This window comes from Sander lucioperca, unplaced genomic scaffold (assembly GCF_008315115.2).
Source record: "Sander lucioperca isolate FBNREF2018 unplaced genomic scaffold, SLUC_FBN_1.2 Unpl_74, whole genome shotgun sequence".
Lineage (NCBI taxonomy): Eukaryota > Metazoa > Chordata > Actinopteri > Perciformes > Percidae > Sander > Sander lucioperca.
The window spans coordinates 1-12,500 of record NW_023396414.1 but is presented as its reverse complement, the minus strand read 5'-3'; the positions used below and the strand labels follow the sequence as shown (position 1 = coordinate 12,500).

Here is a 12,500-nt window from a genome sequence, read left to right as displayed (position 1 = left end):
TATGATAATTCCTAGATAAGTGACCTGATCTTTTACAGGGATGTTATGTATAGAGTGCACCAAGCAATCTTTTATAGCCATAAGTTCACACTTTTTAAAGTTCAGATGAAGACCAGAGGCTTTTGAGAAACCTTTAATTAATTCTAATGATAGAGGAATTTGGGAGGCGTCCTTCAGGAAGATTGTGGTGTCATCAGCAAGTTGACTGATTGTAATCTGCCTATCCGCAATTAAGATTCCTTGTAAGGCACTGTTTGAGATATGAAGAGCCAGAAGTTGAGAAGCTATTAAGAACAAGTAGGGTGAGATAGGGCAACCTTGCTTAACCCCACGAGACACATTAAACCTTGGTGATGTACCAAGTTTTAATTTTACTGCACTATTGCCATTTTTATACACGGTTCTAGTAGTTTTACAAAAAAAGTGACCAAAACCAAATTTATCAAGAGCTTTCGAAATGAAGCCATGTTCAAGAGAGTCAAAAGCTTTATAGAAATCAAGAAACAAGAGAAAGCTGTTCTCATTGATGAGATCGTTATAGTCTAGCACGTCCAAAATCAGTCTAACATTGTTAGCAATGTGACGTTTCCTCATGAATCCAGATTGTGACTCATCTATGATAGAGTCCAGAACGTACTTCATTCTATTAGCAAATATGATAGCCAACACTTTATAGTCATTATTTAGCAGTGTAATCGGACGCCAGTTCTCTAAATTTTCTTTATCTTTATTTGGCTTTGGAATCAGGGTGATGATACCTTGAGTCATACTTGTTGGAAGAGCTTCAGTACGAATGCTTTCTGAGAAAACATTTAGCAAAAAGGGGGGCAGTTCTTTGTCGAACATTTTATAGAACTCAGAGGTTATACCATCACATCCTGGACTTTTATTAATTTTAAGATTATTAATAGCTTTCAGAACCTCAACATTGGAGATGTTATAATCACATGCATCCCTATCCTCTGCGGAAATGACTTTACAATTGTTGATTGAGTCTATAAATGAGTCAGCTGTCACTTCACAGTATTTGGATGTGTATAGGTTGCTGTAAAAACGGTGGCAAAAGGCAGATATATCTCTGGGATTATCAACTATCTGGTCATCTATTTTTAGTTTGTCGATCGTATCAATAAGAGATCTAATTTTCTCTAATCTAAAAAAGTAGGCTGAGTTTTGTTCTCCCTCTTCTAACCATTTGGATCTAGATCGAATGTATCACCCTTAGCTTTTTCTATATATAGTTCATCTAGCTTATTTTGTAAGTGCATATATTCCATCCTCTCCAATTCAGATAAGGGCTCCTTTTGACAAAGAGATGCCAGTTGCATAGTAATCTCGTCTTCACTTGCTCTTTTTTGTTTAGCCAAATCAGCACCAAACTTCCTAAAAAACTTCCCTAGCTCATATTTTAACAGTTCCCAATTCCTCCCATAAGCTTTCTGGGTTTCTGCATGGTTCCAGTGAGTTATTATAAGATCCTGGCTAACCGCTAGCTGATTGTAGCGGTCTGCCGTTAGCCTCCACAGGCAAGCTAACGTTAGTTTAGCTAACGGCTAATTCGGCTAACTGCTAGCTGAGACAGCATGTAATAACTTTAAAAGACCCTCAAAATAAAACTTGAAAATAACCGTTAACATATATAACAAACACCTAACATATATAACAGCTGTTACGTCAGTTCTACTTTACTTGTGCTCATTTAAAATACAATCACTCAATACTTGTCTTTATTGTTATTACTGTGAAGTCTTAATTTAGCTGTAGCTGCTTTTCCCATTACGTTTGAGTTAACGTTATTTTAGACTGAATCTAGCTGTCAGCTAGCGGTTAGCCGAATTAGCTGTTAGCTAAACTAACGTTAGCTTCCCGGTGGAGGCTAGCCATAGGCTAGCGTGGAACAGATCGTGCAGGTCGTATCCTCGGTAAAACAGTATTATCTTGCGCATGTGCAGAACGGATCGTGCAGGCAGAACGGATCGTGTACCGACAGAGACCAGTGAAGGATATTAGAAGATCTTTCCCGGTGATGGCTGAGCGTTACTGAGCAGCCTCCAACTGAGCTTGAAGACGTAGATGTGACGTGAGCAACCTGTCTGAAAGTTGGAAGTCTTCTGGTAGCTGTGCCAAGAGAAATCTCAATCATTCCCAATCTAGCAGAGACGGAGAGCGTAGGTATATGTAAGGAGATAACATAGACACAGGCTAATTATTGATCACTAAAATGATAGTTAACATTAGTAATTAAACTTAAACAGCTAATGGAAGTCCAAACTGCCTGAGAGCTTCTCCTGTACTATACGGTAATTCCTCTACTATGAGACAGTAAGTCTCGTGGTTATGACCCAATCGTTAGCCTATTTTTATAAAAACGTCTGCTACGGAGCCATAACGTGAGGTACAAGGTAATGGAGCCTTTTATACATTGTCGTGTTTCTTTAGAAATAAACAACGGACAAATAGAGTCTTTAAACTCTTCAGATGTAAAGTTATTCTCTGTCAAAGTGACGTCAAAATGAATGGCAGTCAATGGGATGCTAACGGGAGGTGATCCCATATTGCATGTGTTTTTAATTGTTTGTGTAACGTTACTAAAAGTTATGTATTAAGTACTTCATGTAGTTCCTTTTAAATAAAAAATGCAATGCTGACAAATCTCTGGACCATCATATGAAATACAATAACTTTTAAAGAGGATTCATTAATATCCTAAACAATATAATTAAAGTTATACTCTTTACAAAATACATTTACTGACATATATTAGATTATGTTTAACATCATATATTACCTTATTGCTGATTAACTGAGAGGATCAGAAACTATTTATTTGTAACATTTCTATCATCAAACTTTTTCTATAAATCAGTTTAATCTCCTGCAGAAATAAAGAATAACTGGAGTTGTGCAGTGAGATTTAAACATGTTTTCAGGAACTATGAACCTTTTTATGTAACAAAAACCGTCCTGGAGGAGAACCACACCATCGCTGCGGTACCGTTTTGAGGGTTTTGTGATAATAATAGTATAAAAATCTCGACTTGTGTACTGTTGTCATCACTGCTTGTGAGTCTGTTGTTTTTGTTAATGTTTCCTCTGAAAGAGTCTGTCCGTTTTCTGTGTATTGCAGATCAGGGAACACAAGACTAACAAGTCTTTTGGGGGGGGCCCAAATGTTGTTGGAGACTGACGAGTTTCTCTGGCTGGAGAGGTGGCTGCAGCTGCGGGCGGCCAGCAAGCCACCGAACCAGCTGGTTTTTCTTCACGGCTTGGAAGGGCCCATGCTAAAACTTCTTGCACCACCTGCAGGTAGCATGGGCGGAGATGGGCCTTAAAAGGTCCCCCAACTTCACTGACCTGAGGACCGCTGTGTCTGCTCATGTAAGTTCTCCTCAGTCACTTATCTGTTCATGCTGGATTTCATTAAAACTCTGCTGGCTTAACTAACAGTAGCAATCTTTTTTTCTTCTACTGTTTTAAGGTCAAGAACAACCTTCTGTCGAGCAGCGGAAGATGGTGGCCACCTGTATGTGCCACAACATGGCCACAGCTGACTGCTTCTACGCCCTCAGCCTGAACGTGGCCCAGTCAAAGACCGTGCCATCACCGGAGTCACCAGAAGCCTCCTCCTCCTCCACCACCAGGAAGAGGTCCCGCAAGCCTGAGTCCTCCTCCAGTTCCGAGGACAAAACCCCGGTCCCCTACCAGGAGTCAGGGACCTCGGGACTGGAGGAGGAACTCCAGGACATGGAGGAGGAGAGGGAGTTTATGGCGAGGCTGCAAAATGTAAGTAAAACTCTAAGATATGTATTTTAAAGACTCAGTCCATTTTACGTCTGTTACACCAGACCTCACTCTGTGTTTTGTGTTTGTGTTTCCTCAACAGACACCAGAGAAGGCCCGAGAAGTCTCGTGAACACGCCAGTGTGCGTCAACCTAACTTGTGTGGAGGGAAACGTCTTCAGGCACACGGGAATCACCGACATTTCAGGACCATTTATGACGGGTTGGGATGTTGCCATCCTTGTGTAACCCAGACTAAAAGGTACACAGGCACGGATTCACGAGGGAGTGGAGGGGGGCATTTTATAGCATTTTGATAAGATGCATAGTGATATTAATCAAATACAGTAATGCACAAACACATTCTATGGTTTCTATGGAGAAAAACAAACAACTTACATATGTACATTAGACATGCCCTACAGGAATTGGGATTTTGTGCGTTGATACATTTTGAAACCACTTCAATACATGATACATGATGTATGTTCTAATGTCTGTAAGTTTGACATAAATCAAATAATTTGCACATATATGTATGTGTATGTTGTCAGTCATTGTACATTTAGGTTGAAATTGAGTGATGCTTGATATTAAATGATATCAAAATAGCATCAAAATGACATCAACATCATGACATCTTGACATCAAATAAATGTTGAATTGACATCAAATGCCAACAAAGCATGACATCACAATGACATCAGCAGAGGTCAAAATCTTGATGTCAAATTGACGTCAATATGACTTTCATTTTTGACCTATTTCGTGATGTAATTCTGACATCTGTTTGATGTCTTATTGATGTTAAATTGACATTGGGAAGTGTGTGTTTTTGTTATATAGATTTTAATTTAATGTAATAAAAATGTAAAAGTGCTTAAAGTGTGTAATATAATGTAAAACAAAGTTTTATTTTCTGAAATAAGGCATACTGGCATAGTAACCCAAGTTAGGTTATTTTGACCCAACTCCTGGGTTAAAAAGGGACCAACTAATTTCTGGGTTATTTTAACCCAGAAAATGGGTCAAAAATAATGTTTAATGTCTGTGTGTTGTAATGTAGTCTGTTTTTATCTGAAGTAGAAAGAGTTGTGATCCTCCTACTTTTTAAATAATTGCTGTGTTGTTAAGAAAAGAAAGTTCAGCTCAGTTCAGTGTGTTTGTGACCAGTGTTAGACAACTTACTCAGGAAGTGGAATCAGTTACTTGTTACTTATTACTACTTAAAAAGTAATATTACCTTACATATTACTTAGTATCAAAACTAATTAGTTATGGTTTGTTGTTGTTATATTACTATATTACTTTCTAACTGGATTAATAACTAATATAATTACTGTTTTGGAAATTGTAATCCCTTACACTACTCATTACTGGGGAAAGTATCCTAATAATATAACAGTAATAGATTACTTAGTAATGCGTTACTGCCCAACACTGTTTGTGACTCTGGCTGAGATGGAGGTGAAATATGTGAACCTGGGCTGTGGTTTACTGATCTCTTCCTGTCACAAACACTGTTTGACATCTGTTCATCTGGAGGTTTTTGTTCAGGCTGCAGGGAGACTTTCTCACTGTGGGGATCCTCCTTATAACAGGAGCAGTAGTAGGTGGCTGAATGATCGAGTTTAACTTTCTGGATCTGCAACTCCCAGCCGTTCTGTTCATTCACAGCTGAGAAATCATCTTTCTGAGGATGATTATATCTCTCCTTCTCTATGTTACCATTACTCTTGGTAATTCGAAGAATCAGTGTGAATGTTTCTGTGTCTCTCTTCTGGTACCAGTATATATAAACACTGTCACACTGCCCAGTGCCTCGACAGCTGAAGGAGACGTTTCCACCAACTCTCCTGGTCAACGTTAAATCATCCTGATCCAGCTGTGTTGCCATGGCAGCCAGCGCTGTAGAGAAACAGACAGGTAGATGAAGGTGAGTGTGAGCCAGTGTTTGTTAAAGGTGGAGTTTGTTGGCTCCTGATTGGCTGGAAACACTCACCTGAACACAGACAGCACAGAGCAGCAGCTGGGAGGAAAAGCATTTAGTTCAGTGGTGTTTCCTCTGGTGAACCTGGGGAGAAGTGGAGCTCTGATGCAGCTGAGGCCAAACAAGGACGAGCTGTGAGATCAGACGAGGACCACGTGGTTTCTAACAGCTCCTCACATCTCCCATCAGCCCCTGCAGCAGACAGATAAGGCTGCTGTCTGACAACAGGCCTTTTTCACTGCAGACATTTTGACTTCATTTGTCATAGAAGGAAAAGCACAAGTGTAACATGAAGGATGGCTCTGTTGTGTTCAAGTGTTCCCGTAAACCATGATGGTGAGACAGCCAACAGGAACAATACAGAACCCTGAAACTGAAGCAGATAAATGGAATTCAGACATTTATTATTCACACTAATAACATGTCAAAATGTCTTGTATATAATAATAATAATAATAATAAGAAGGATTGGACAAAGACAAAAAATGCAAATAAAAAGGTTAAAGCAAAAAAATCAATTATTAAAATAAAGAGCAATACAAAATAAAGATATATAAAATGGAGTGAACATCACATTAAAGTTAGCCTATAAACTTTGTGTTTAAAGAAGGGATTTGAAAGAGTTTACTGATTCCGTGAGCTTTGTCTCATTAAGGCTGATTTATCGAATCGACTGCATACCCCCCACAGACCCCTCTGTAAGGACTGTGATTGGTCAACTGAATCAGAATCAGAAAGGGATTTTATTGCCAAGTACGTTGCACATACGAGGAATTTGTCATGGTGTTGTTGGAGCATGTCACACATACAAATATAAGAAGGATAAAAAGATATAAACAATATAAGTATAAACATATACACACAGTACGTATTAATAACGATAAGATAAATTTAAATAAATAGTAAAATAAGTTAAACAGTAGTGAAAAGGGACGCTACAGCAGAGTAGGTACAGTGGCATGAGGAGCCAGAGGTGGGGTGTGGAGAGAGTCAGGATGGATTCCGAGCCTTGTTTAGAAGACTAGTGGCGGAGGGGAAAAAACTGTTTATGTGGCGTGAGGTTTTGGTCCTGATGGACCTCATCCTCCTGCCAGAGGGGAGTGGCTCAAAGAGCTTGTGTCCGGGGTGGGAGGGGTCAGCAATAATCTTTCCAGCACGCTTCAGAGTCCTGGTGGCGTATAGGTCCTGGAGCGGCGGCAGATTGCAGCCAATCACCTTCTCAGCACCTTCTCTTCCTTCCTCCTCTCACCTTCTCTGGTCCTCTGTGTTGATAGTATGTGTTTCCAGCAGCCTACTGTGGGGAGTAGCAACATGCTAGTTCACTGACATAAGGTTTGCAAATAAACTCAGACTTATTTTCTGGTTACAGTAACTAGGTCAATGGATTTTACTGGGTCTATTTCTCAATACTTTTTACAAAATCTAAGCAAGAAAAGGCCAATCAAATAAGATTAATATTTTATCATGACAGTCTATGGGGTTTGCCATTCTGAGTACCATTTCGGTGGTGAGCAACACCGACACAGGCCGCGTCTGTTATAACCAGTGAGAAGATTATGTGTAATAAAAATGTCTTTCTGTAGTCTGACCTGAATTATTAGTATATTCTTGGTATACAGTGCTGCTCATAAGTTTAGGAACCCATGCTAAAGTTGACTAAAAAGAGGAATAAAAAAAATTATCTTAATGCCTTAATTAACAAAATTAGCATAAGTATACACACCCCTATGTTTTATTTTATTTTTAAAGGCCAGTTATTTCATGGATCCAGGATACTATGCATCCTGATACAGTTCCCTTGGCCTATGAAATTAAAATACCCCACATCATCACATCCCCTTCACCATACCTAGAGATTGGCATGGGGTACTTTCCATAAAACCATCTCTCAATGCAAATCAAACAAGCAATTAATAAAACATATTATAAAGTACCATTTCCCCCAACAAACAGCAGCTTCTTTGCTTATTTAATGCTTTCAGACAATGTTTTCTCCTTTAACTCCTTTAAATAGAATAACAAGTCAAACCAAAGCCGACAAATGTCAGTCTGTTCCTTTAAGAAGATTAAGGAACAGTTATGACACATTTAATATTATGTTAAGGGATGTTTGTGCTATTTAAATGCTATAACTCTGAACAGTTTGATCATTGTCACCATGAAGAACTGTTGGAAGAATGACGACATACTGCAGCTGTATCAGCAGACAAACATGTCTGACATCACATGTCTCTTCATGCTCTTAGATCGCTGTCACAACAATAAAGAAGCTCTTCCAACATGGCCGTGGGACACATTTCAAACTCAACTTGATCTCACGGGGGGTTTCTGTGTTTGCTGCCGGGGCTGACAGTAACCACCAAAGAGAAAGAGTGTCACCCTGTGGTTAGTCAGAGAAGTGCAATGGTATCCAGGTGATGCTGATGATGATGGTCGCCATGACGACATGATGATGCTCTTACCTCTTGTTTTTACTGGCAAAGAAAAAACAGTGATATCTCGTGGATAAAAAAACACACAACAGTCAATGACAAGTATTACTGGTATAGTTGTTGTTATATTAGTTCAATTAAAATACTATTTCTACTGCAGCTGATACAATACAGTAAATGTTACTCTCACAAATATTACCAGTACTTCTACTAGCTCTGATAGAAAGCTGAAGTTCTCAGAGACTCAACCTTTTGTCTGTTCCTCAATCTGGGGGAAGACCAGAGACTGGAATGATTAATGAAGGTTGTATTGTGACGTTAGCAGTACAGGTTGTAACAGTGTGTTGTTGTAGACACTAGAGGGCAGCAGTGTGAAGGTTTTATTCTTCACAGCAGCAGCACAGAATAGATAGTCTGACGTCGTCATACTCAAACATCTATATATATATATATATATATATATATATATATATATATATATATATATATATATATATTATTCAGAACCATATAGATATGGACAGTATGTACAGCTATGTGCAGTGTGGTAACAGTACCATTGTAGTGCAGAAACAGTAACATAAGAGTAGTGAGTATGTGCAGCATGAGTAGTATGAAGAGCAGTAGATATAGCTGAGTGATACGAGTCGACTTTCACCACAAAGGACCTTTTTCACAGCAGACATGTTGACTTGTCATAGTAGGAAAAGCACAGCTGAAATTGATAACCTTAACGATGGCTCAGTTCCATCAAGTGTCCCAGTGAGATATTTCAGTGAGTCAGCATGAACAACACCAGGGCCTCTCCTAACTGGAATGCAGCCATCATTAATGGGTTTGAAGACACCTGTGCTTTTCCTACTATGACATGTCAACATGTCTGCCGTGAAAAAAGGTCTCTATGTCATTGTGTACTGCATAGGTTATGTGGAAAACGTATATATCTACACAAGTACTGAAATATATACTGTAGTATGAGGTGATAAGTACAGATTCAAAGCGCGGGCTGCAGAGTAAAAAAACTCTTGGAACAACATGAAGATTATGTATAATGTATTAATTCTTCTACAAAAGTCTCAAATATTATTAAACATGACGATGAATTCCCCGTAACCTAAACAAAGAGATTATTTCAACCCAAACAGGATCTTTCCCTGAAACTAACCAAGTCTTGTTGGTGTCTAACCAAACCTGAACTATAGTGGTCTCACATCATCAAACAGATTCATTCTTCACAGACACATGATGTTTCATCAGATCATAAAACACTTCTGTGTCGTTTTAAAGGTCAGTTACAAAATACATATTCTGTCATTTCATTTGGAGGACTTGTTGGCCCCACCTCTGTCTGAATACCACCAGTTTCAGATACAGCGAGTGTTTTTACAGGCAGAAGCACAGCTGTGGTGGTTTATCAGTTTCTCATTTTGTGGCTGACCTCAACATGGAGGAAGTTAAAAGTTAAAGTCAGAGTTAGAAACCACGTGGTCCTCGTCTGATCTCACAGCTCGTCCTTGTTTGGCCTCAGCTGCATCAGAGCTCCACTTCTCCCCAGGTTCACCAGAGGAAACACCACTGAACTAAATGCTTTTCCTCCCAGCTGCTGCTCTGTGCTGTCTGTGTTCAGGTGAGTGTTTCCAGCCAATCAGGAGCCAACAAACTCCACCTTTAACAAACACTGGCTCACACTCACCTTCATCTACCTGTCTGTTTCTCTACAGCGCTGGCTGCCATGGCAACACAGCTGATTCAGGAGGATTTAACATTGACCAGGAGAGTTGGTGGAAAAGTCTCCTTCAGCTGTCGAGGCACTGAGCAGTGTTACAATGATTATATATTCTGGTACCAGAAGAGAGACACAGAAACATTGACAGTTATTCTTGATATTGACAAGAGTAATGGTAACATAGACAAGAGTTACTCTGTCCATCCTCAGAAAGATGATTTCTCTGCTGTGAATAAACAGAACAGCTATGAGTTGCAGATCCAGAAAGTTAAACTCGATCATTCAGCCACCTACTACTGCTCCTGTTTGTTCCCCACAGTGAGAAAGTCTCCCTGCAGCCTGAACAAAAACCTCCAGATGAACAGATGTCAAACAGTGTTTGTGACAGGAAGAGATCAGTAAACCACAGCCCAGGTTCACATATTTCACCTCCATCTCAGCCAGAGTCACAAACAGTGTTGGGCAGTAACGCATTACTAAGTAATCTATTACTGTTATATTATTAGGATACTTTCCCCAGTAATGAGTAGTGTAAGGGATTACAATTTACAAAACAGTAATTATATTACAGTTATTCATCCAGTTAGAAAGTAATATAGTAATATAACAAGTACAATAACTAATTAGTTTTGATACTAAGTAATATGTAAGGTAATATTACTTTTTAAGTAGTAATAACTAACAAGTAACTGATTCCACTTCCTGAGTAAGTTGTCTAACACTGGTCACANCACAGAGAAACAATAATAAAAGATCTGAAACAGAAAACTATACAAATAATTACATTAATAATACTAATACATGTATGTACATGTGATAAAAACATGAATAATTCCTTTTTGAAAAGCAGTTCCTGATTACAATCATTTAGACAAAATTGTCAAAATGATGAAACCAAAAACCAGCTTCAACATTTAAAGATTAAATCCTCTGATTTGACCTGCTGCAGGAATAAAGTCTGTTCCTCCTCACAATGCTGATCTGCTCTTAATGCAAACACTTCCTGTGTCTCCTTCACAATAAAAGCTTTGCAGACCCATTTCTAACATCACATGTTGGAACTGATTTCAGCAGATAATCTCACTTTAGTCTTTTCATCCAACCAGAACTTTGATCCAGAACCAGAGACCAGACATGATGTTCATGGTCCCCAGAGGATAAATCCTAATATTTATACACATTTTAAGTAGAGATGCACCGATTACAACTTTCTAGGCCGATTCCGATTTCCAATTTTCTTTGAGTTAGACCAGCCGATACCTATTTTAGCCGATTCCGATTTCATTTTTTCTAACCACTTTACAGCACACAGAAATATATTCTATCTTTTCTTTAATAGAAAATGTTACATTTTGCATAGAACGTAGAACATTTTTTAAATAGATAATCGATCGCTATAAAATAGGACTATATAAATGACTCCTGGTGGGGGAAATTCACACACATCTAAAGTGCAATGTTATAGAAGAACCATTTCCTTCTTTTCACATCCAATATCCAACTAAAAAAATGTGATAAATTTAGCAAACTAAACTTATGTATGTATGAAAACAGAGAAAACAGGTAATGGCAATAAAATAATATTTAAATAACAAATAAAAATAAAATAAATATAGCCTTAATGCAGTATTAAGATATTTCTCAACACACACACACACACACACACACACACACACACACACACACACACACACACACACACACACAGGCCTGTTTGAACGTCGACAGTAACGTTACCTGAAAACAGCGTGTAGTTCTTTTTTTAGTAAGTTTGCTTTATGTGTCATTGTGCATAAATATGAACAATGCCGTTGCTGTCAACGGGCTTATCTGCTAACGTTAGCTACCGACGGTTACCTCGGAACAATCCAGCAAATAGACGGTCCCCTAGAGTGCCGTTACCTGAAACAGATGATTTAACGTCACCGCTCATTTTACAGTTTAACAACAAAACTAAACGACAACAATAATTACGACTGTATGACATTTCATAAACAGCTGAAGGAGCGGCAGTGCGCCGCTGCTGCATGCATACAGCGGACACCCTGCATGTGCACGTGTGGTGTTGTTGTTGCGCGATGTAAATCATGCGGCGTCCGAGTGCATTTGACCAGCATGTCGCCGGTCATGGCCGATGACGTGAAAATCGGCCAATTCCGGTCACCAGCCGGTCTATCGGTGCATCTCTAATTTTAAGATGTCTTATAAACTGTTAATCAACAGAGAAATGTCTAATGACAACATGTGACAGAATATGGATTGAAGATTTTTGAAGGTTTTAAAACAAAGTATAATTATATTAATGACAAACCCTATATATATTCATCCAAACACTGAAATCACTTTGAATGAATGATTAAATTGCAACAAACCTTTTCATCCAATAACGTTAATTTCAGCTTTAATATTTCTGACCTTCAGTTCAGCAATTATTTAAAAAGTAGGAGGATCACAACTCTTTCTACTTCAGATAAAAACAGACTACATTGCAACACACAGACATTATAAATGTATAGTAATGGATGTTAGGCGCTCCCCCCCCTGCTCTCTTTTTCCTCTGTTCATCTCAGAT

At 38.7% G+C, this 12,500-nt stretch overlaps 1 gene segment (V, D, J or C); it reads right to left on the bottom strand.

The window, feature by feature from the left end:
- Positions 1-5,086: 5,086 nt before the first annotated feature.
- On the bottom strand, positions 5,087-8,195 carry LOC116045109. The segment is given in 3 exon segments: positions 5,087-5,688; positions 5,783-5,962; positions 8,090-8,195. Coding segments are annotated over 2 exon segments (561 nt in total).
- Positions 8,196-12,500: the final 4,305 nt, after the last annotated feature.